Genomic DNA, 22,648 nt, shown 5'->3' with positions numbered 1-22,648 from the left:
TGCAGTACAGATTTTGTGATATTTGTTTTAAATGACAAAATGTTATTTACAGAACAAGATGAGAACCTACGCACTGACTCTGGTTACGGTTGGAATGTTGTTACCCACACAGCATCCTTCCCCCCTTCTCCATGCTACTGTTCGGCTGATAGCTTACAGTTCGGGTTCAACATTGGTGTTAGCTCTACACGTAAGTAGAAAGGGTTTGGGTCTACAGTTCTCAAATAACATTTTTAAAACATAATGAATATATAATAATAAAAAAAATAATAATGCTTGTCATCAAGTCAGAAGATTAATGAGGATTGCAGTATTTAATGTGGCTACACAGTTCCAGCTGTGACCTACATATTTTGTCACATCCAGCACAAACCTATTAACAGTGAATATATACATACTAAATATTAAATCTTAATATGGATGTTGTTATAGATATAGTATAGTATTCGATAGCAGTGAACAGATGCATTTTCATGCATGGCAACTCCAGTAATGGCTAGTTTAGTCAAATCAGCCCGATGCAAGATGAAAACCAAACCAGTAATCTATCTGGAAGCATCCATTGTATTTTGAATCAGAAAGAGTAAAATATATTTGAAATATTGCACCACTCTGACATCAGTAGACAACTAGAATAAGCAGACTCAAGGCTAAAGGATGCCTACAACCTTAACTAATCCAACAGCCTAGAATGTCTTTGAAGTAAACTTAAAGCAATAAAGGGAGTTACTAAAAATAAAAGCTGTTTTATATTAACTTTATAAACAGTTTTCCTAAGGACATTAAATGTAGTAACCATAAATCAAGTTGATTTTTTATTAGGAATGCAAATTTAGACAGTAAGGCAACATTATAGGAAAAAATGCTAAAATATGTTTAAAAATCCAAAAGAGACAATGCAATGGTAAGACCACAGATGAATAGTACAATGCTGGTACTCATTGTATACTTGTAGAGTAAACTATTAATTTTATATTGTCTTTGGCATGCACATTTAAAATTAATATGTACTGTGACACCACAAAATACCTTCAGCCTAATTATTCTAAACTTTCTCAAAAGACATTTTAAAATACAATTCAATTATATTTAAAACAAAACAACAACACTTACTGGGCAATATTGAAGGAAATCTGTTTTTCCCCTCAATTGTTTTACAGACGATGTCCTCATATTGATATTCGGCATACTCATTGTTCTCTGTCTTATCTCCCTTTCTTGTTGCACTCACTGTTTCTAGACCCTAAAAAGAATACAGATTGCCATTAGTTGATAGATTATATTCAGGAGTCATGAACAGGCAAGACAAAGAATTGTGACTTTTTTTATTAAAGCTCTGACATTAAAACAAAGATATAAATAAATTATAGCTTTTATATAGCGCTACTTTCATGCTTATAGCATGCTGAGAAAGCTTTGGTCCTATCTCATTTGTGGACCAGTGGGGGAGGGGTATCTAGAAGGTTTTCCGTGCTGCCTTTAGGCGCTTAGTAAACACAACTCTACCTGAGTTGGGTGTGGAACCTCAAGCCCCCTTCATAGGTAGCCAAGCCAAGCCAAGTTCAAACGTACTTAGCCTCTCGATCACGCTTCCCACTAATGAACATGTAATGTCATTATCAAAAGTCACTTAGCTCTGGACATCCAGAATCATTGACAAAGATATTAGCACTGTAATTTAATGTCAGTGTAAAAGATCCTTTAACAGTATTTCTCCAGCATACTTGTATAATATAAATATGTCAGGAATAAAACAAAAAGCCTATTAGAAACTCTGTGATTGGTTAATCTCTTAGTTAAAAACTTTTACTCTGTGCTAGTATCTAGCATGAATGGCTTGGAGGGAATGTCACCCTTGGTAAAAGAGGCAATCAGTGCAGCAGATATTATATGCCCTGATGTTTTATTGGAGCTTTGGACTTCATAAAGTGGACCCCTTCACACTGCAAAATCTCATTTTATTAAACTTTAGCAGGCTGACACAATTAGTACAATATATCTAAATGATTACAAAGCTATAAACTTCAAATAGTGAGTTTGATATAATCAAGTTAAAGGCTACATATAACAATGCTTATATCACCAACTTTGAATGTTTTTTCAAGCTCCAAGTGTACTGCTGATGATGATTTATCTCCCAAACCCTTGTACTTCTCAACGAACGCATGTCCAGTTAATGTTGTTTTTGAAGATAATAAGGCCATCTGAATAGTTTTGAAGAGAAATTCATATTGTGTCTGAGGATGAGATAAGTAAAGATTTATGAACAAACTTACTTATCTGTTCATGAATAAACATATCTGTTCAAGAACAAAACAGCCACTTTCATACTGCTTAGTTTAAAATAAATTTTGTTTTTATTTCAATGAGTTTAGCTTCATTTACTAATGTGTTAAACCTAACTCAATAAAAACTAGCCAAGACATTTCTATGCTCAGTGTTACACTCTGAGTCTACTTAATAAAGTTCACAGGGAAAAAAATAATTAATAAGTTTCAATGTATTTGGAAAATCAAAGCATTTCCTATGACCACATTTTTCTTTAAATATAACTTCTGTTATGCTACAAGATATTTTACTTTGTTCAAATTTCCAATAATTTTTGCACACAATTGGGTAGTTTATTTTTTTACAGTAAATTTATTTAATATGCTTCATATATTTCTAAATATCTAATCATTTCTTCACTCATTTATATAGATATTTAAATACATATATTTTTCTATTAAACTTGGACACATTTGTAGAGATTCGCTTCTTAAAAGCATTTTTATTTATATGTTTATGTAATCATTTTTTTTTACTGTGATTTACAAGGAACACCCAATCCTTTAGATTACACATTTATTTTATACAAGCTTATTGGTACTACAGTGACTTGCTGTATCCCTTTTATGTTAAACAGTTGTGTTTCATATGTATAAGAAAAACTCAATATTTTATTTTAGAAAAATTAATTAAACATGGTTTGAAAGATAAAGAAAATTTTGGTTTTAGTATAACATGGTAGTACATCTCATTGAATCTGTAGTCATAATGAGAACATACCTAACCCAAAAGCTATGTATGTATTTCATGAATTTGGTGCATAGATTTGTAAAACTGAATGAAAATTTAAAAAAAAAAAAAAAGGTTTATTTTGTGTAGAAGTATCACCAATCTGTTAGCTAAATTTTATTATATAAAAAAATATAACGTACAGAATTTTGGACCATAAACATTCTTTCCTTCCTTAACTTGACAACAATCTGGAATATATCGATGTGGTCTGTCTTCTGGGCTTGTTTCATTGCATTGTGGAATGCAATATATGTTCCAGTTCTTCCAACTCCAGCACTTCAAAAGTAAAAAAAAGCCATATACATTAGAGACATATTCATTCTAAAAATATTCTAGAACTATTTTGTGTCTTCTAGAATAAACATTGTACACACATAAGATTCATAACAAACGAATATACACATTTGACTTGAGTAGCACCCTTAGTAGAATCACTAAATTTAGAAAGCCTTCAGGATAGAAGACTTAAAAGTAAAGTAGCAATCATGCATAAAACACTGAACCATAATCTTCAAATACAAAAAGAAAAATTTAATTAAATACTCCGATAGACACTAAGATAAAGGCACTTTCCTCGTTCCATTTGCTAGGACAAATTTGTACAAAAGCTCCTTCTTCCCTAGCGCTATTAGAGTATGGAATGGGTTGCCTGAGCTAGCCAGAAAAACTAGTGACTTGGTAGAATTTAGGTCATTGGTTAATTAGCATGACTAAATGCATGACGCATAGGACATCTTCTTTTTTGAAGTAGTGTCTGTATTATATAAGATGAGATACAAATACAAGACAGTACTAGCATCCTTAAGAAATTGTAAGACACAATATACATAAAGTTTCTTTAATAATAAAATTATAATTTAAAACAAATCAATATAATTTTATGCTTGCGAATGCTCTTTTAGAATTGTAACTCTGAATGGTTTTGTAGTAGAAAATATTTAGAAAATAATTAAAAATTATTGGACAAAACAATTGGCTATAAAACAATATCTCCTTAGTCAAAATAAAACAGAATAATGAGTAATGATTACTGATATAACAGTACTGTAGGCACTCCATATTTATAACAACATTCTTGCTACCATGCTATCAATCAATGAGTGGTAAAGCCGATGATCTACTGCATGCTGGCAAAAAGAAAATTTTCAGAATAAACAGTAAACTGGACTACAATGAATGTCATTGACTTCTAATGAATTTTCTACTAGCCCTGCCATAGTTTAACAACCCCCAAACTAAACAAGAACCATGTTATACATGACAATAAACTAAATGTGTTCCAATGTGCATTTCATTGAGAATCTCAGCCACAGACCAGAAAATGTTCATCCACAGGAAGAGTGTTGAGAAGTTTGGCTACTTTTAAAACTTGGGTTTCACAATTCTAGTAATGCTGATCTTCATGTGTGAAAAAAAGGAAAAAAATCTGCATCCCAATTATTAAGCTATTTTGGTAAAGTCTGTAATATGTTTGAGATAGTTCTAGCCCACATACTTTGTAGTTTCTTTAGTGTCCTAAAAGTTTGCTTTTTCCACAATCCTACTATTAACACTATCTTTTAAACTAATTCCCTGAGAGCTAGAAGTTCTTTTATATTTGCTATACTTATTTCTACTTCAAATATATACTCTACTAGTGGACATCTTTGATGGGCTTAAGAGTTTTATCAGATTAAATGCTACAACTGAAAACATACCTACAATGAACCAACACAGGCTTAGTTGTTGGAGTCAAGTTGACTTTGTGTTTGAATTCGACTATACTCCATGGTGACAGTGGTACACTATTGTCTGGCCATGCAGTGAAGTGGAAATGAGTAAAAGAATGACTCTCGTCACCCTTCTGTGAAGCCAAATGATTTGTGACAAAAAAAAAATTACATTCTATTTCAAAAATATATAGTCAAATTATAATAATCGAAACTAAAAAAACAAAACAATAAACAATTAGACTGAAATAAAAATAAAAATAAAGGTTTCGAAATACTTATAAAATTTAAATGTAGAAAATGCACATTTTAAAGGTTTTTTTTTGTTTGGCCAGTTATTATGATACGGATGAGCATAAAGAAAAATGTTTGATACGTTATTTTTAACATTTTAAGCTTAACTTTAAAAGTATATAGGAAATTAAGAAAAGAGGTTTCTTAGGCCTTTAAATGAAGATGATAAGTAGCAATTTATCATCTTCAGCTATGTTGATGATGCCAAAGTTGTTCTGATAAACGTTACAGAAAGTATTAGTGATTAATGACTTTTGCATCATTATACCTTCTTTTGATAGAACACATCACAATTACATAATAGTTCTTAATAAGGCATTGAAAAAAATGTCTTTTCAAAGGTGTAAGGGTATCAAATCATAAATAACATAAGAACCTTAGAAAGCTCCAAAAGACTAATGGTGTAGTCACAAAATTTATGAGTAGCTATCAGAGCCACTTTAATGTTGCCAAATCTGATTTTGCCTTCATCTGGCAAATATCTCTCACATTTCACCTGAAACAAAGAGAATAAATATTTATATAACAAATTAAATTGGCTACAAGCCAAATATATGTTCTTAGCAAAGTCTTATATAATACAGACGTTACTTCAAAAAAGAAGATGATTACATCCTACGCGTCATGCATTTAGTCATGCATATTAACCAATGACTTAAATTCTGCCAAGTCACTGGTTTTCCTGGCTAGCTCAGGCAACCCATTCCATGCTCTAATAGCACTAGGGATGAAGGAGTATTTGTACAAATTTGTCCTAGCATATGGGACGAGGAATGTGCCTTTATCTTAGTGTCTTTCAGAGTATTTTATTAAATTTTGTATTTGAAGATTATGGTTCAGTGTTTTATGTATGATTGCTACTTTACTTTTGAGCCTTCTGTCCTGAAGGCTTTCTAAATTTAGTGATTTTACTAAAGGTGTTACTCTAGTCAAATGTGAATATTCGTTTGTTATGAATCTCACTGCTGTATTTTGTGTCTGTTCCAGTTTCTTAATGTTTTCTTGAGTTGAGGGGTCCCAAACGGAGGATGCATATTCTATTATTGGCCTAACCAAGGTTAAATAACATTTTAGTTTTATGTTCTTATTTGATTTATAGAAATTTCTTTTAATAAATCCTAATGCTTTGTTTGATTTTTTTGTAGTTTCATCAATATGTGGATTCCATGATAGTTTTTCATTTATTATAACACCTAGGTATTTTGCGTTTTTAGTCTGTGTTACTGGTTTGCCATGAATAAGATAAGTGGAATTAATTTGTTTTAGTTTTTTTGTTACTCTTAACAACTGACATTTTTCTGGGTGGAAAGACATGCTCCAATTTGATTCCCATTTCTGTAATTCATCTAATTCTCTTTGTAAAATATCTGTGTCTTGTGTTGTTTTTACTGTTCTATATATTATGCAATCGTCTGTAAATAATCTGACTTTTGTTCCTGAACTAAAGCAATTTGGTAAATCATTTATGTAAATTAAAAATAGTAGTGGACCCAAGACTGTTCCTTGAGGTACACCTGAGTTTACTGTTATCGGTGTTGATTTAGAGCCATTTATTATTACAGTTTGTTCTCTCCCTATCAGAAAATCTTTAATCTACTGATGCAGTGGACCATTAATGCCGAAATATTTAAATTTTTTAAGCAAACTATGGTGGTGAACTTTGTCAAAAGCCTTAGAAAAATCTAGTAAGATAGCATCTATTTGTTCACTATTATCTAAACCTTTTGAAAAATCATCAATTAGTCCTATTAGTTGTGTTTCACATGATCTATATTTCCTAAAGCCATGTTGGTATGGTGTGAGGACATTATGTTTGTCTAAGTGGTTTATGATGTTGCTACATATTATGTGTTCTAGGATTTTAGATGTGATGCTGGTAAGTGATACTGGTCTGTAGTTTCCTGGGTCAGATTTTTCTCCTTTTTTTAATAGGGGGTGACATTAGCTTCTTTCCAGTCCTTTGGTACTCTGCCCTGGTTAAGCAATGCCTGAAAGAGTATTTTGAACACTGGGGCTAGCTCATTGCTTAGTTCTTTGAGTAATCTAGCTGGAATACCATCAGGTCCAGATGCTTTATTTGGTTTGGTGTTGGCTAATAGTTTTTGAATTCCATTTTCTTGTACTACTATATCTTCTATGTTGTCTACTTGGTTCAAATTCAGTAATATGTCTTTGTCTCCTGGGTCAATGAAACATTACATGTGAAGTTTACATCCAAATTTAGATTGTATTTAGTCGTTTCTGCAAAAGATTTCTTATGTCTGTTTGTTTTTGTGACCAGTGTCTTGTACCTTTTTGTGATGATTAAATGTAAGAATCATGACCTAAAGAATAATACATTAATTCCCGTTTGAACAAGAAATATTCACCTTGCCATTCTCTACCAGAGAAGTCAGCATGACAACCTTTTCAATCTTCTCCTCCCATAACATCCTGATAAAGTCATTGATCATCATTTTACTAGGACCTGAAGTTTTACCATGAAACATCCACATGGAAATTAGTGATCAAAACAAAATGAATACAGACATTAATAAAATAACAGAGGACTATTTTCATAAGTCACAAAATGTAAAAAACAAACAAAAAGTTCACAAGATTTACTCTTTGTATCTATAAATATATAAAGTGTGATGGGCATTGATAAGAAACTATGACAACTATGAAATTGTTTGTCAAACATTCTAAGGTTTATAAATTGTCTTCCTAAAAGATTCAGTTTTTTACTGAAACCACACTAATTATCATCTATCAATCATATACTTGCCTTGGGATGCTATAAATTTATCTTCACCATCAAAACCCTAAAACAAAATGTAAAAATATTATTTTATAAACTATATTGTATAGAGTGTTTTTATTCATATATTTATTTATTTATAATATTTATTTGAGTTTTCTTAATTAATGAGCTCATTACACTAATGTATGAAGCATTGATGTAGTCCGCTTCATTCTTAGAAGAGTTGACAGTCAACATGACTCTATTGTAGTCATCTGAAAAGCAAATAGTTTTAAAAAAAAAGAAGAGCATATAGCCTAATAGTGAGTACAATTTTGAAGATATGATTTACAAGTTTTGAATTTTTAACCACACTAACTAATTACGTTTTATTTTTTGTAAGTAACAATTTAAAAATATGGTAATTTTAATTTTTACATCTTTAAATTCCTTAACAATGGACCAGATTACTCAATTTAGAATTCTTTTGATAAATTTAATAAATTTGTTAAAGCTAAAATGGATAAAGCTTTCTTTTTCTTTTTTTAAAAACCCAGACAAGAAAACATTTTCAAAGACTTACAGGGGCTTATATTTGTATACAGATTTTTCTTTCTATTTTCAAGACTTGATGCTGCTTCAGTAGGGGACTCTCTAGGATTAGTTATTCTCTAGGAAAGAGGAAAAAAAGCAAACATTCTATTGAAGCATTTTTTAATAGACTTACTAGGAAACAAAATTAATATTTAATAACTGAATTGCTTCATAAAACAGTTGAGTCACTAAATGAAACTGCATAATTTATACTTCCATTGCTTACAATATTTTTTGTTCATCAAAATTCTAAACCTAAATTGTCAAGAATATAATTAAGTTATAATTGTAACTCATGTTGGTTTCCACTAGGTTGTTATTGCAGGAAGTGGTAATCAGCACTCCACTATTTATAAAACAGTTAAGTATTGTTCAAAGTTTGGACAGAAGAAAAGTTCTTGGAACCTAAACAAACAAAATAAATTTTTTAATATTTTTACCTTGAATTCCTGTACAAAGAAATCACTGTCATGGCTCAAAACGTAAGAGCTGAAATCCTTTACCAAAATTGCAGTGCTTTGTTCAGGTTCATTCTCATAGTTGTGATAAGCATTTTCAAATTTCGTTTCTAGTTGAGTGTTTCTATTTTCATTGCAATCTACAGAAAACAATAAAATTTATAAACATATAATAAGCAATAATCAAAATGTTTTTTTTTTGTATATCATATACAACTTATATACAAATACAATGGATACCAGTACATATTGAACCAGAAGGAAATGAGAAGGCTGACACACTTGCTAAGCATGGGGGAAAAAAAGTACACAAGTGAAGATTGCACTATATCCAGAAGAAATGAAAGAACTAATAGTGAATAGAAAAAATGAGAAATGGACAAGCTGTCATCCAAATCACAAGAAAGACAATGCATATTATAAGCTATCTCAACATGAGCAATATACAATCTTTCACCAAAATCAGACAGAGCAGAATTAGACAGCATTTGTTCTGTTAGCTAAAAATGTAAATCTGCCCTTGTGGAGTGTCACCAGATAATTATGACCATGTCCTTCAAAACTTTATCAAGAGGCTTGACCAAGACACTTGCTCAAAAACACCATAATAGAAAGAAAACTAACTGATTTGGAAACCACTGCGCAGTTCATCTCATTTGTTGGTCTAGACATCTGAAAGCTCCAACATAACAATGAGAACAAGGAAGAAGAAGAAGTTATAAAAGTTGATTTATGTTACACATTTCTGAGTATAGTAGTGAGAACATAAGAAAATCTTGATCCCATAACCATTCAAGCCCTGTGTTTTCAGAGAGAAAACCAAAAAAAATGTCCATTGAAACTTTGGTTAAATTTGGTGATGAAGAAACTAAAATTAATTGTTTGAAAGGGAGATAAGCTGTTGTGTTGGCTTTCAAGATTTCAAAAGCACTACTATCAGTAATTAATTTTTGCATTAAAATAGATTTATATTTTCTGACATTACAATCAACGAAACTTGGACTAGGGTTCACTAGATAAGTGTGAATAAAAAACAGTTTTATCAACACTGACAAAAGCTTTAGATTTTTTTTCCTGCATTTTCTGGATTTGCAAAGAAAAATACATTTACTGTGCTTAAAATAAAATTTGAATTCACAACCTGTTAAAAAAAAAGTCTTACAGCTCTTTACTTTCATCAAAAATAAAATCTTACAATGACTAAAATTATCCAAGACAATGATTCTTTTTTAAACTTATCTATGTGAATAGACCCAATTTTATATAAAAAAAAAATAATAATTCAGAAATAAATTAGAGGCAAAATTTGACAAGCATTTAGAATTGCCAAGATTGGTACTTATTTTTTATTCTTTAACTGGCTTGGCGAGAAGAAACATGTTTCGAAATTAGTCTGGTAGTGGTAGTATCACTTAAATTGTCTATACCATTTCCTTGACAAGGTTTTCATTAAGGTCAATGATGTAGAGCCTTTTCTTTGGCCTAGAGTCCCAAGAGACATAGTATTAACTTTCATGGCAATCAATGATCTATGGCATGTAGTCTTCTACTTTATTCTTAAAGCGGTGTTATAGAGAAGGTTTTTATTATATTTTTATTTTTAGAAAATTTATTGAAGTAGCTATAAAAAATAACTTTTATGTTTATTTTTATAATATTTTTTTTTTATAATAATCATATTTGGCTGCAACAAGGTAATGAGTGTAATGAGTGTGATGAGTGTAATGAGTGTGATGAGTGTAATGAGTGTAATGAGTGTAATGAGTGTGATGAATGTAATGAGTGTAATGAGTGTGATGAGTGTGATGAGTGTAATGAGTTTGATGAGTAATGAGTGTGATGAGTGTAATGAGTGTAATGAGTGTGATGAGTGTAATGAGTGTGATGAGTGTAATGAGTGTAATGAGTGTGATGAGTGTAATGAGTGTAATGAGTGTGATGAGTGTAAGTGTTACATGAACTTATATTTATTATTATGTTTACTTCAACTTTCAAAACTGTCTTTTGTTTTTTTTTAAATACATGATGAAATGATAAAATCTGACTTTTCAAACTTCTCAGTTTAAGAGCTGCATTTATACAAATAAAATATTTCTACAGTAATTATCTAGCACTATGATAAAGCACAAGTAGAATAAACTAGTAAAAAGTATCCAATAGGTAGGGATGTTTTTATTTACTATTGTAAACTAATGATAAAGGCCTGAGATAATTGTGACACAAAAAAAATACAACTATAACATAATGCTTTGCTCAAATATTCTGGCAAATTAACTATTAGCTTGTTTCTTGAAAGACATTATAAATGAAATAATTCAACAAATATTTTGTACTTTGTACATCAACATCTTGCTTGGCTAATTAAATGTCAAACAGCATTATACATACAGGTCAGGGATAGTTTGTGATTCTGTACTAGTTGTTAACACTAGACACAGTGAAGACATGCTGATAGGATAATTATGTCAGATATTTCCACAAGGTAATGGGATTGTAGCTTGACTTAATCAATAAACACCTGGCTAGGTTAACAAGAGTCAACTGAGTTAACATCAACAAGTTATGTTGATTTTATCAGTTATTAAGGATGAAGAAGACATCTATCCAATGTTTACCTAAGGGAACTTACTTGCAAATTAAAATTCAAGGGGCATTACTAGACAATTAAAATAAAAGTATCCAGAAAGAATATTTACATTTTCTTAAATATCAACTAAAATACATTGTAAAGAAATCAGCAGTGTTTTTAATTTTACTGCTTATAATTCAGGTAGAAGCTGAGATATTATGTAGTACTTTTTTTTATATCATTTAAATAGGTTTGTGTTAGGTATACATCAAGAAAATAAAGTCTTCTTCTTCACATGTAACTGTGACAATGAAAGGATTAAAAAAAAACAACAGTTCTATACTTTTTGTGTTATGTGTTTGGGACATTCCTTCAGAAATGAAGATTATTTTTTCCTAGATCAAACCTGCAGAACAGCAGAGGATGGCAGTTGGCAGCATTTAAAGTGGGGATGACTGTGACCAGAGTTCAAAGGGCATACTACACAACCAGGCAGCTGTGGCGAGTGTTTAGCTGTGCTGTCTTTACCAGTTCTACAAAATTTTATTTTTGAGAAAAGTTTCTTTACATCTGTGCATCAGTAACATCTCCTAAAACAATACTGTAGGCTTAGGGGAAACGGCCTGCATTCTCCTGTTCCACTTCAAAAGGCCATGTCTTACCAGTTCCAATTTTCATCCATTAGAATATATGTTACCTCATCCTGATACACTCTGTTCAGTGGAAGAGGATGTCATTTAGCTTACAAGTAGCATTTTACTTTCTGTATTTAGTATTTTTTTTAGACAAGAATCATAAATACTGAGTTCACTTATTAGGATAAGACAATATTTCTAGCTGTTTGCTTCAGTATTTCTAGCTGTTTGCTTATATTTTCACCAGCTTCCAGGAAGATTGAGGCCCCTGGAAGGGATTCATTGCAGACGCTTCTTTGCAGATATTGTTGAGATTCATTAATACTATTTAGGGTTATAACATGTCACAGAGTTTATAAGGATTTGAGAGATGTTTAAGGATTAGACAAGCACACAGTTTGAAGTTTCCATGACTCTAACAACACAGTTCAGATTCAAAAACTAATTGTGATTCTCACCAAAGAAAAGAATAAATCTATTTTTTAATAGTAAAAACTAATTTTTCATTCTAGTATTATTTCAGTTTCTACTTTAAATTGAATATCATAGATTTACAATTATTACATATTAGCAATTATTGAAAATGACTTGTTAGACAATTTAAAACAAAAAAAATAATCTTTTGAAAGACAATAAATATTTAGTAAAGAGTAGTTTCTTTAAAATCTTCTGTACAAAAACATCTCTAAAAAAATGATCACTAGTTCAAGCTGAAGAACTACTAACATAAGCCCAGAATGGAATTCTTCCAGAGAGTATTCATGAAAATAAATTATTATTTGTAATAAAGAACTGACCAAACTCATCTAAATTTGAAAGTTCTACAGTATCTCTGCCACACTGCAACTTCTGAAGGATCTGTCTAAGAGTAGTCTCTACTTTACCTCTGGAATACAAATAAACAAAGCAGAAAAAAAATTGTCTTTTATATTTGATTCGAAAATGACCAAATTACAAACACCTCAAACATCTATTTTCATGTAATGGCAGCAGAAAAATAAAATAATGAACTGTAAAATATTTGAGATTTTACTTCTGTTGCAATTCAAATTTAACAATTTTGTAAAAAGAAAATGTATGATTATTTAACATAAAAAAAAAAACTTTAAAAAAAATATTTGAAAAAAAGGGTGGGGTGTTACTTTTAAGAATGTAATCAAATCAATAACGTCCTAAAAAAAATTGATTGAAACTTGGAAAAGAGTTTTTTCTTTAAAAAATGTCAGAATAAGAACTCCATAAAAAGCATTAGAAAAAGAATTAATGAAAAGACGTCAATGAATGATGTTACATTTACTATAAATTAGTTCAAGTAGGATGCCAGTGGCCAAACTATCCAAAATGTTGTTACACAAAATGAACAAGAATGATCAAGAACTTTTTCTTTGGGAAAATAATGAAAGGGGAGTAAAATAAAAATGTCCTTAATTTTAAATCAAAACAATTCAATCATTTCTTTAGTTATTACTTTCAATAGTTAGAAGTGCTATCCTAACAAACTGCATACAGTTTCAATAATAATGAAGTGTTTGCATTCATTACATAATTATCTACTATGCTTAATTATTAATGTTATGAAAAATGTCTGTAATTGATAAGATAAGATGTTCTGGATATTATATAATTCAGAATACCCAAAGAAATTGAAAAAAAAACAAAAACATATTTTTAACTAAAAAGAATTAAAGGTTTACAAACACTAAATTACCTCCATCTTATGGTAACAAACACAAGCACCACAACAACAGCAACAAGGGCCAGGACTATTCCCACAATCAAGGCTGTCTCTTGTGAACTACTATCAAGTTTATTTTCATGGACAACTGCCAAAGGGATAAGAGGCAGAAGAATTGAACTATGTACCACAAAGTTTCACAAGAGTCAATGTGTATGTAGATCATTAAAGAATACTTTTCCAAGTCATTTGTTTATATATTGAACATGTTTAGAATTAGGACAAAATTATATTTTCACTGGATATGTATGCTACGAAATATACATTACTGCAATGTCCTGTGGTGGCTTGACAGGTCCCATTGACACAATGTGATGAACATACTTCACTACAGTTTTTACCATAGTAACCAGATTGGCATACTGTTGAAGATATGTGCACATTTTGTAAGGACAAAATTAGAAACCAGAGATAAATTTAATATCAAAGTGCAAAGCATTTGCTTTTAAATAATACATGAGCCAATTTTGTGAGGAAAAATTTACAAATTTTAGGGTGCAGTATAAACAAATGGTTCAGCAGCCATGGCATGAAAGCTTTCATTGAATCTAGGCTGGCTGGTTGTGTGCTATGTGCACTGGACTCTCCTTTGGATTATCTTGATGGTCCAGGGCTCACATCCTACCCTTGGGAGGTAAGAAGACCTTATTGAATTAAATGTAAGGACATTATTACTTATAAAAGATGGCACATACATTGAAATATCTGACTGTAAAGGTATTGTTACATACAGGTGACTTTTTTTTTTATTTGTTTTTTTTGTCTTATTTAACTAGTTTTTGTTTTTTTGAAGGGACAGGGACCAACCTATTCTTGAGCCAGGGGCTTAGCTAGGAATTCGCCATCATTTGGGGGTCCTGGTGGCTTGACCATTTTGGGGGCCCCTGCATTTTGCGTAATATTTAATATTTGAAGTAAAAAACACTCATTTGGGGGCCCCCTCTATTGGAGGTCCGGGGGGATTTTCAAAATCTCCCCCTACCCTAGCTCGCCACTGTCTTGAGCCTGGGTCCGTGGGAACCTTGGTATGTCCCTAATCTAAACATCATATCCAACAATGCTCTACTGTATAAAGACATTAACAACATGATAGTCAAAGCAATGGGCACCATGTCACGGTTGCAGAAAAGAGTGTGTGACAACATATGCTGACTAACAATACTTAAACCCAAAGCAGCTGTGGGCAAGACAACAGGATTTTAATATATAAAAATGGACAGATATACTAATTAATATTTTATGAACTTAAGTGTTCCTGTCCTGTAAGTAATAATTTGTCTATGAGCAAATAGTCAACCACTGTCTGAGAATCAATGTCTAGTACAAAAAAAATGTGTGAATAGTTTGTTGAAAAATGGAGTGAACTTCAATCAATTATCTGTTAGCCATATATGTGATAAAACATAAATAAGGACAAGACTTTACATCAATGTTTTAACTTCATAATGTATAGAAAACTAATAACTTGAAATCTTTCCATAATAACTTACTTGTGTCACACACTGGTGGATCATTAGCTCCGATGCAGCCAATGCTACAAGTTCCATTGACATTGTCACAAGAATTGTTAAAGCAATGAATGTTGCAGTTGTTTGCACAGCCAGGCCCCCAATTTCCTGATTCACATTCTAATGTGTACAAGGAAAAAAGTATAATTAATTTCATTATTTATTTAGGTAATACCATAGAAACTAGTAATACAACCATATCAAACAGACAAATTGAAAGTTAATGACAGGCTGCCTGGTCGTGCGATTTGCACCCGGGACTATTATTCCTCACCACATAATGCACAGACTTCTAGTATTTTTTTATAATAATTTAATTTTAATTTAGAAAAAAAAATTAAATAACCCTAAGGCTAAGGCCTAATACTAGGAGGCCCGGTGGCTTGACTTCCAAACCCGGGACCCCAGTTTCAAATTCTAGTTAAGACTGGGATTTTTAGTTTTGGGACCTTTTCGGCACCATTGAGGCCACCCAACTCTGATGGGTACCTGACATTAGTTGGGGAAAAGTAAATTAAGGCGGTTGGTCGTTGTGTTGGCTACCATGACACCCTAGTTAACCATGGGCCACAGAAATTGAGAAATAGACTACATCTAGATGACCTTTCCTCTTTACATCATCTTAGATAACACAGTCTGAACGGGGAACTTTACTTTACTTTAAGACCTATTAATACTAGATATAGACCCATATAATATGAAGAAGCATTAGGTTGGTTATGGTTATGTGTACTTTAAGTAAGTTAAGCATACCATCTAAACAAAAATCTCCATGAAAGCCTACTACACATTCCTGACAATGGCCTGTGCTGGAATCACAACTTTCATTCCTACACGTATTGAAACATTCCTGGGTGCAATTTTTACCATAAAGTCCAGTGGAACAGCCTGAAACATAAAAAACAGATTTATCTTAGATAAATCAGAATCTATATTAAGGCCAAATGTATAATTTATTCAGTATAGCTATAATCTAGATTAGCGGTTCTCAACCTTTCTAGGTCCGCGACCCTAATATAATTTCCCACTAGGTGGCGCACCAACAGTAAACTTTTTTCGTTTTTTGTTAAATAAATGTGTGCTCTTGATTAAATTAAAATTATTATTCAGTCTTGCATTTATTTACTTTTCTATTGTGTATTAACAAATATACATGTTGCATACTTAAGTGACAATTTGACAAATATTGCGAAGTATGGAGAATAGTGTTTGATATAGTAAACTACATTATTACAGAAAAAAAGTTTCATCTGTATTTACAAACATCCCGATGGTAGTGCAAAGGTTGAGATTGTTTCTGTTCCACCAGATCAGGAATGATCAGTAGCACAACAAATGTCATTTTATGGCGCTATTTTAAGTCTGCTACTGATTCTGACTTTATTGCTAACAAGCTGGAAAACCTTAATGTTTCTCAAATATTTGTTCTTGGAAATGGAAGAAGTAGGCATACACAATCTCAAACAGAACAGGATATGAAATATTTAGAATACCAAGTAAGCCTATATACGCTTCAAATATGCAGTTCAAATGTTACACCACATTAAAACGGACAAAAAAAAAAAAAAAAAAACTTCCAATGAGTCTAAATCCAAATTGCAGGGTTGGGGGGGGGGTATTTGGCGACCCCTGGCAATTTAATGTCATTCGACCCCCAAAGGGGTCACGATAAACTGGGATGGCTGCCTGGTCGTGCGGTTTGCACGCTGGACTGTCGTTCAGATTTATCGATGGTCCCGGGTTCAAACCCTGCCCGCTCCCATCCCCCGTCGTCCTGCGGGAGGTTTGGACTAGGAAGTAATTATCTTCAACTCTGAAGGAACATCCGAAACATGTAAAACAAACAAACAATTATTTGGTTGAGAACCCCCTATCTAGATCTAACTATAATAGTATCATTATTTCTAGATCTAGAATAAATCCTATAGGCTCATCTAGAAATGGCTGCTCATAGATTTAGGTTCAAGATCTATATAGATCTAGACTATTTTCTAAACTTTAGATAGTACTAGAATCTAGATCTATAGTGACTAGTCGTGAGATAGGGCCTATGGTAATTATTCGATGGTTGGGTCCCTGGCCAGTGAGGTCAATAAGTTGGCAGCTGTCTATCAGTACGCTGATGAACTGGCGTGACCTGCAGCGCGCGCCTCTCTCTCTCTCTCCCTTACCATTTAATATAAAAAGATCTAGATCTAATATAGGGCATGATTTTTCTCCTCTTTCTCAATTCATTTCTGTCTTTTGCCTTCACTGCAAATAGTACAATCCAGTGAATTATAACTAGAGCTATAGGTAGGCCTAAATGACGCTCGGTTGATTCTCAAAAGAACTAAAACTGAGAAAATACCCCCCCCCCTTTTTTTTTTCAAAGATAAAATGACATTTTAAAAAGAATCTTATATTTGCTCTCTTGCTAGCAAAAGTATTCATAATTTTTTATCAAATCCTTTTTTTTTTTTTTTGGTCAGCTCTTATTCAAAGGACAAACATTATCATAGTGTGTTGTAAATTTGTCATCGTTGACAGCCAGTAGCCTAATTCTTAATGATTGATAACCTAAAGTCTAAAGAAACTCGCATGTATATATAATAACACTTAGGCCTACCTCACAGGAATAGGCGAACAAAGATAACGCTATTTGGGACAGAATCTTGTATTTCTAGCCAGTTTGATATTGTATAAAACACAAGCGCTCAATAAGTTCTTGTTTCGGAAGGCTTCTGAAGAAACGGACATATCAGTTGAAAGCATCATAAATTTCGATCCTGACGAAGTTCCATGTGAAACATGCTTTCAACTGAAACCCTAATGTTATTAGGCCTACATAATGAAATTAGTTGCTTGAATTAGCCAGGAAAACAAAAGACTTCGGAAAGTTTAATTCTATGTTTAACATAGCCTACATTGACTACATTGACCAATGTTAAACGTATGACTTCATTATCTTCTCTTTCGAAGTAGCGTCTGTAATGTATAGGATAATGTCTGTCTATTCTTGGCTGATACTTTTCTATCGCTTTCTCTGCCTTTTTTTCTTTTACCTAATAATGTTCCCTGCAGTAAAGTCTTATTGAGCCATGAAGACCTCGTGGGTAGAGTAGGGCAGCAACCACACCTCTCCACCGAACACGGTTCCGAGAAGTTTTCTTCATCTGCTCCCATGTCATGCCAGTATTCTCACCTTCACCGATGACTGACCTCTTTCAGGTTTGCTTGAGTCTGCCCACTTATTTCCACTTTCCTTGCGGATTCCATTCAAGTGCCTACCTTGCAACATTGGTAGCTGGTTTTCGCAGGATGTGTCCTATCCAGCTCCACTTCGCTTTTTGATGTCTTGGGCTATGGGCTTTGTCTAGTTCTCTCCCACAAATTGACAGTAGTCATCTTTTCTGGCCACCTAATTCCTAATATCCGGCGTAGGCTTCTGTTAACAAAGGTCTGGAGCTTTTCAGTATTTGTTTTAGTGACTCTCCATGTTTCTGGACCGTATAGAAGGACAGACTTAACGTTTGTATAACGTTTGTATCTTTTTCTGTAGAGATAGTGGAGCGCCAGATTGCTCGAAGAGTTGAAAAGGCATGTCATCATTGAGCCAAAATTGCTTTTGTGATCTTGTTTTGGATTACCTCATTTACAAACTTAAAATTAGATCTACAGTATATTATCTAGGCTCTATGTAGATCTTGACATAAGCCTCTAGTTTTCTTAAGTTCTATTGCTCCTAACTCTTGCAACCTCTCAGGTCAATTTTTCGATATTTTTTTACGTGTTTGTTTAGTTCTTTTTTAATAGCGTATGTTTCCCTTTTGTTATGCCCTAACTATTCACCTGATGCACATACCTTGCCGTGGTGTGACAGCTTGAGTGCCTCAATGACCCTCAGAGCTATACCGGCGGGAGCTCATCACTCCTGGCAGGTACTACCAAGCCGGACAGGTCATTTAGGACAGAGGCCAGACAAAAGGTGCATCCCCCTCCCCGGGACACAGGGGTTGTGCGATAGGCTAACAACCTGTCCATGGAAAAAAAAAAGTGTTATAGAAACCAGAACAAAAGCACAAACACTAAACATTGTCAGAGGCGAAAGTAGAGCTCCACAAAGGAGACTTATGAAGCTATGCAGGGAAAGTCGAACGAATCCTGTGAGGCCGACCACTCTATTTAAACCAATGAAAAAGAAACACTTCCTTATTCAGAAGACAGCATTTAACTTGGGAACATGGAATGTCCGCACTTTACTAGAACCAGGTAGATGTGCACAAACTGCCAAGGAAATGGCCAACTACAAACTACAGATCCTGGGAATGAGTGAAGTTCGATGGAACACATTCGGTGAAACAAGACTGCAATCAGGAGAAACCCTTCTCTTCTCTGGAAAGGAAAAAGAAGATGACTTACATGAAAATGGTGTAGCACTACTACTAAACAAGGAAGCTTTCAAAAGTCTTTTAGAATGGGAACCAGTTTCAGAACGAATAATTAGAGCCAAATTTTTGTCTAAGTTCAAAAATGTTCACATCATTATGTGCTATGCTCCCACCAACCTTGCAAGTGATACTGACAAAAATACATTCTATGACCAACTGCAAAGTATAGTTGACAAAATACCTACAAGAGATGTTTTGATCGTCATGGGAGACTTGAATGCCAAAGTGGGAAGTGACAACAGAGAGAGAGAGAAAAGTATGGGCACCCATGGACTTGGCACCATAAACGAAAATGGAGAAATGTTTGCAGACTTCTGCACATTTAATGAATTAGTGATAGGAGGCAGCATTTTCCCCCACAAAAAATGCCACAAAGTGACATGGGTTTCACCAGACAATAAAACAGAGAATCAAATCGACCACATTACCATACGGCGGAACTGGAGAAGCACATTACTAGATGTACGAAACAGAAGAGGAGCAGATATTGGCTCAGACCACCACCTAGTTGTTGCCAAACTAAAAATGAAGCTGGCCAGCAATAAAACAGAAAGAAACAAAAGGAAAAGATTTGACCTAGACAAGCTCAACAACACACAGATTAAAAAGGAATTCCAACTATCCCTTCAAAATAGATTTGCTGTGCTACAACTAGATGAGGCCAAACAAAGCGTCGATAAATCTTGGCAAAATTTCAAAGAAATTATTACTGAAACAAGCAATGAAGTACTAAGCCTTAACCCTAAGAAGAAAAAACAGTGGATTAGTGACGAGACATGGAAATTAATCGAAGAAAGGAAATGCGCTAAACAGGCAGTTAACCTAGCAAAAACACGAAACCACAAGCAACAATCAAAACAAGACTACCAAGCAGTTTCACAGAAAGTCACCAAAATGCTTAGACAAGACAAACGATCATTTTACAATAATCTGGCAGAACAGGCAGAAGAAGCAGCAGGTAAAGGAGATATAAAACAACTATACAAAATCACCAAACTTCTCAGTACCAAAAAGGCTAATTGCAATGTTCCAGTCCGAGACAAATACGGAAAACTACTTTCTTCAATAAATGAACAACTTGAAAGATGGAAAGAATATTTTCAAGAAGTGCTCAATAGACCTAAACCACGAAATCCACCAGATCTAAATGCAGGACCAACACTAGACATAAACATGGAAGAAATAACAAAAGAAGAAATAAGGAATGCACTCAAACAAATGAAGACAGGTAAAGCAGCTGGAATTGACAACATACCACCCGAAGTCCTAAAAGAAGGAGGAAGTGAAATAGTTGACCAAATGCACAAACTATTCAACAAAATTTGGTTAACAGAAACACCTCCGGGTGAGTGGAAAAAGGGCTTGCTAATTAAAATACCAAAGAGTGGAGATCTATCACAATGTGAGAAATGGCGAGGCATCACTTTGCTGTCAGTACCAAGCAAGATTTTTAGCAGAATCCTACTAAACAGAATAAAGGGAGCATGTGATGAACACCTAAGGGAAGAACAGGCCGGATTCAGAAAAGGGAGATCTTGTGCTGACCAAATAGCTACACTCAGGATAATTGTAGAACAATGTGTCGAATGGCAATCTCCTCTCTATGCAACTTTTGTTGACTTTGAAAAAGCTTTTGATAGTGTCGACAGAGAATCTATCTGGACTGTAATGAGACATTATGGGATCCCCAATAAAATAATAACCATAATCAAGAACCTTTATGATGGTTTCACCTGCCAAGTAACCCACTGTGGCAAGCTGTCAGAGGAATTTCCAGTCACAACAGGAGTCAAACAGGGATGTCTTCTTTCACCACTCCTGTTCCTTCTAGTACTGGATTGGGTCACAAAAGAAGCCTACTCTAACGCAGGGAAAGGAATCCAATGGACTCTCACACAAAAGCTGGAAGATCTGGAATTCGCTGATGACATAGCCCTATTATCACACAGACTACAGGATATGCAAGAAAAGGTCACAGCTTTAAGCGAAGTAGGAAAAAGAGTAGGCCTCAAAATAAACCACCAAAAAACTAAAGTACTTAAAGTAAACAATAAACAAAGTGGAGACATAGTATTGGATTCTCAGACAATAGACCAAGTAGAAAATTTTATATACCTTGGGAGTGTAGTCAGTATATCAGGTGGAACAGATGAAGACATTAAACGCCGTATAAATCTAGCACGTCAGACATTTACACAGCTAAAACCAACCTGGAAATCTCCTTACATCTCAAACAAGACTAAACTAAGAATCTTTAATTCTAATGTCAAGGCTGTCCTACTGAATGGTTCTGAAACATGGAGAACAACTGAAGCCACAACAAAAAAAAAAAATACAGACCTTCATCAACAGATGCCAGAGAAATATCCTAAAAATACACTGGTATGACAAAGTAGAAAACACCAAACTGTGGGAGATGAGTGGACAGAAAAATATAGAAGTGCAGATCTTAGAGAGGAAGTGGAGATGGATTGGTCACACCCTTAGAAAAGATAACAGCAACAGAGCTAGGCAGGCCATAGAGTGGAACCCCCAGGGAACAAGACGCAGAGGAAGACCAAAAAGAACATGGCGACGCAGTGTACTTGAAGAAGCAGAGAAGACCGGGAAGAGCTGGGACACCATCAAAAAGCTAGCAAGAGACCGTGGAGAGTGGCGTGTTTATGTCGAGGCCCTATGTTCCATGAGGAACTCAAAGGAATGATGATGATGATGAACTATTCATTATTTTATAGTCTCCTTAAATCGCGGAGTAGCCATGGTTCATCTCGTAGAATTGAGATGAAAGCCTTGGCTTAAGCTGTGGTCGGAACACGGAACTATGACACCCTTACAGAAGTTCCCCTCAGTTGATGTGTCCAAAAGAACAGCGAATATTTGATACAATTGTGGATTAGCAGTGTCAGCTGGTTCTGCACGCGCGTTGCATTGTGG

The 22,648-nt window shown here is 33.6% G+C and overlaps 1 protein-coding gene across 2 annotated transcripts in view; it reads right to left on the bottom strand.

The window, feature by feature from the left end:
* Window positions 1–22,648, bottom strand: part of LOC106067448 (receptor-type tyrosine-protein phosphatase alpha-like) — a 62,485-nt gene that overhangs the window by 19,961 nt on the left and 19,876 nt on the right. The window contains exons 9-23 of one of the 2 annotated variants that reach the window (XM_056028849.1): window positions 16,038–16,172; window positions 15,267–15,404; window positions 14,046–14,138; window positions 13,750–13,864; window positions 12,839–12,927; window positions 8,820–8,977; window positions 8,369–8,456; window positions 7,984–8,060; window positions 7,831–7,867; window positions 7,433–7,530; window positions 5,440–5,559; window positions 4,758–4,903; window positions 3,201–3,336; window positions 2,088–2,237; window positions 1,114–1,243 (exon numbers count right to left, since the gene is read on the bottom strand). In XM_056028849.1, coding sequence (XP_055884824.1) covers window positions 1,114–1,243; window positions 2,088–2,237; window positions 3,201–3,336; window positions 4,758–4,903; window positions 5,440–5,559; window positions 7,433–7,530; window positions 7,831–7,867; window positions 7,984–8,060; window positions 8,369–8,456; window positions 8,820–8,977; window positions 12,839–12,927; window positions 13,750–13,864; window positions 14,046–14,138; window positions 15,267–15,404; window positions 16,038–16,172 — 1,710 coding nt within the window. The remainder of the gene's footprint in view (window positions 1–1,113; window positions 1,244–2,087; window positions 2,238–3,200; window positions 3,337–4,757; window positions 4,904–5,439; window positions 5,560–7,432; window positions 7,531–7,830; window positions 7,868–7,983; window positions 8,061–8,368; window positions 8,457–8,819; window positions 8,978–12,838; window positions 12,928–13,749; window positions 13,865–14,045; window positions 14,139–15,266; window positions 15,405–16,037; window positions 16,173–22,648) is intronic. The other variant, XM_056028850.1, reaches the window with a different exon arrangement.

The sequence above is a fragment of the Biomphalaria glabrata genome, chromosome 5, assembly GCF_947242115.1.
Source record: "Biomphalaria glabrata chromosome 5, xgBioGlab47.1, whole genome shotgun sequence".
Lineage (NCBI taxonomy): Eukaryota > Metazoa > Mollusca > Gastropoda > Planorbidae > Biomphalaria > Biomphalaria glabrata.
The sequence above is the reverse complement of the archived record's forward strand: the minus strand, read 5'-3'. Positions and strand labels throughout refer to the sequence as shown.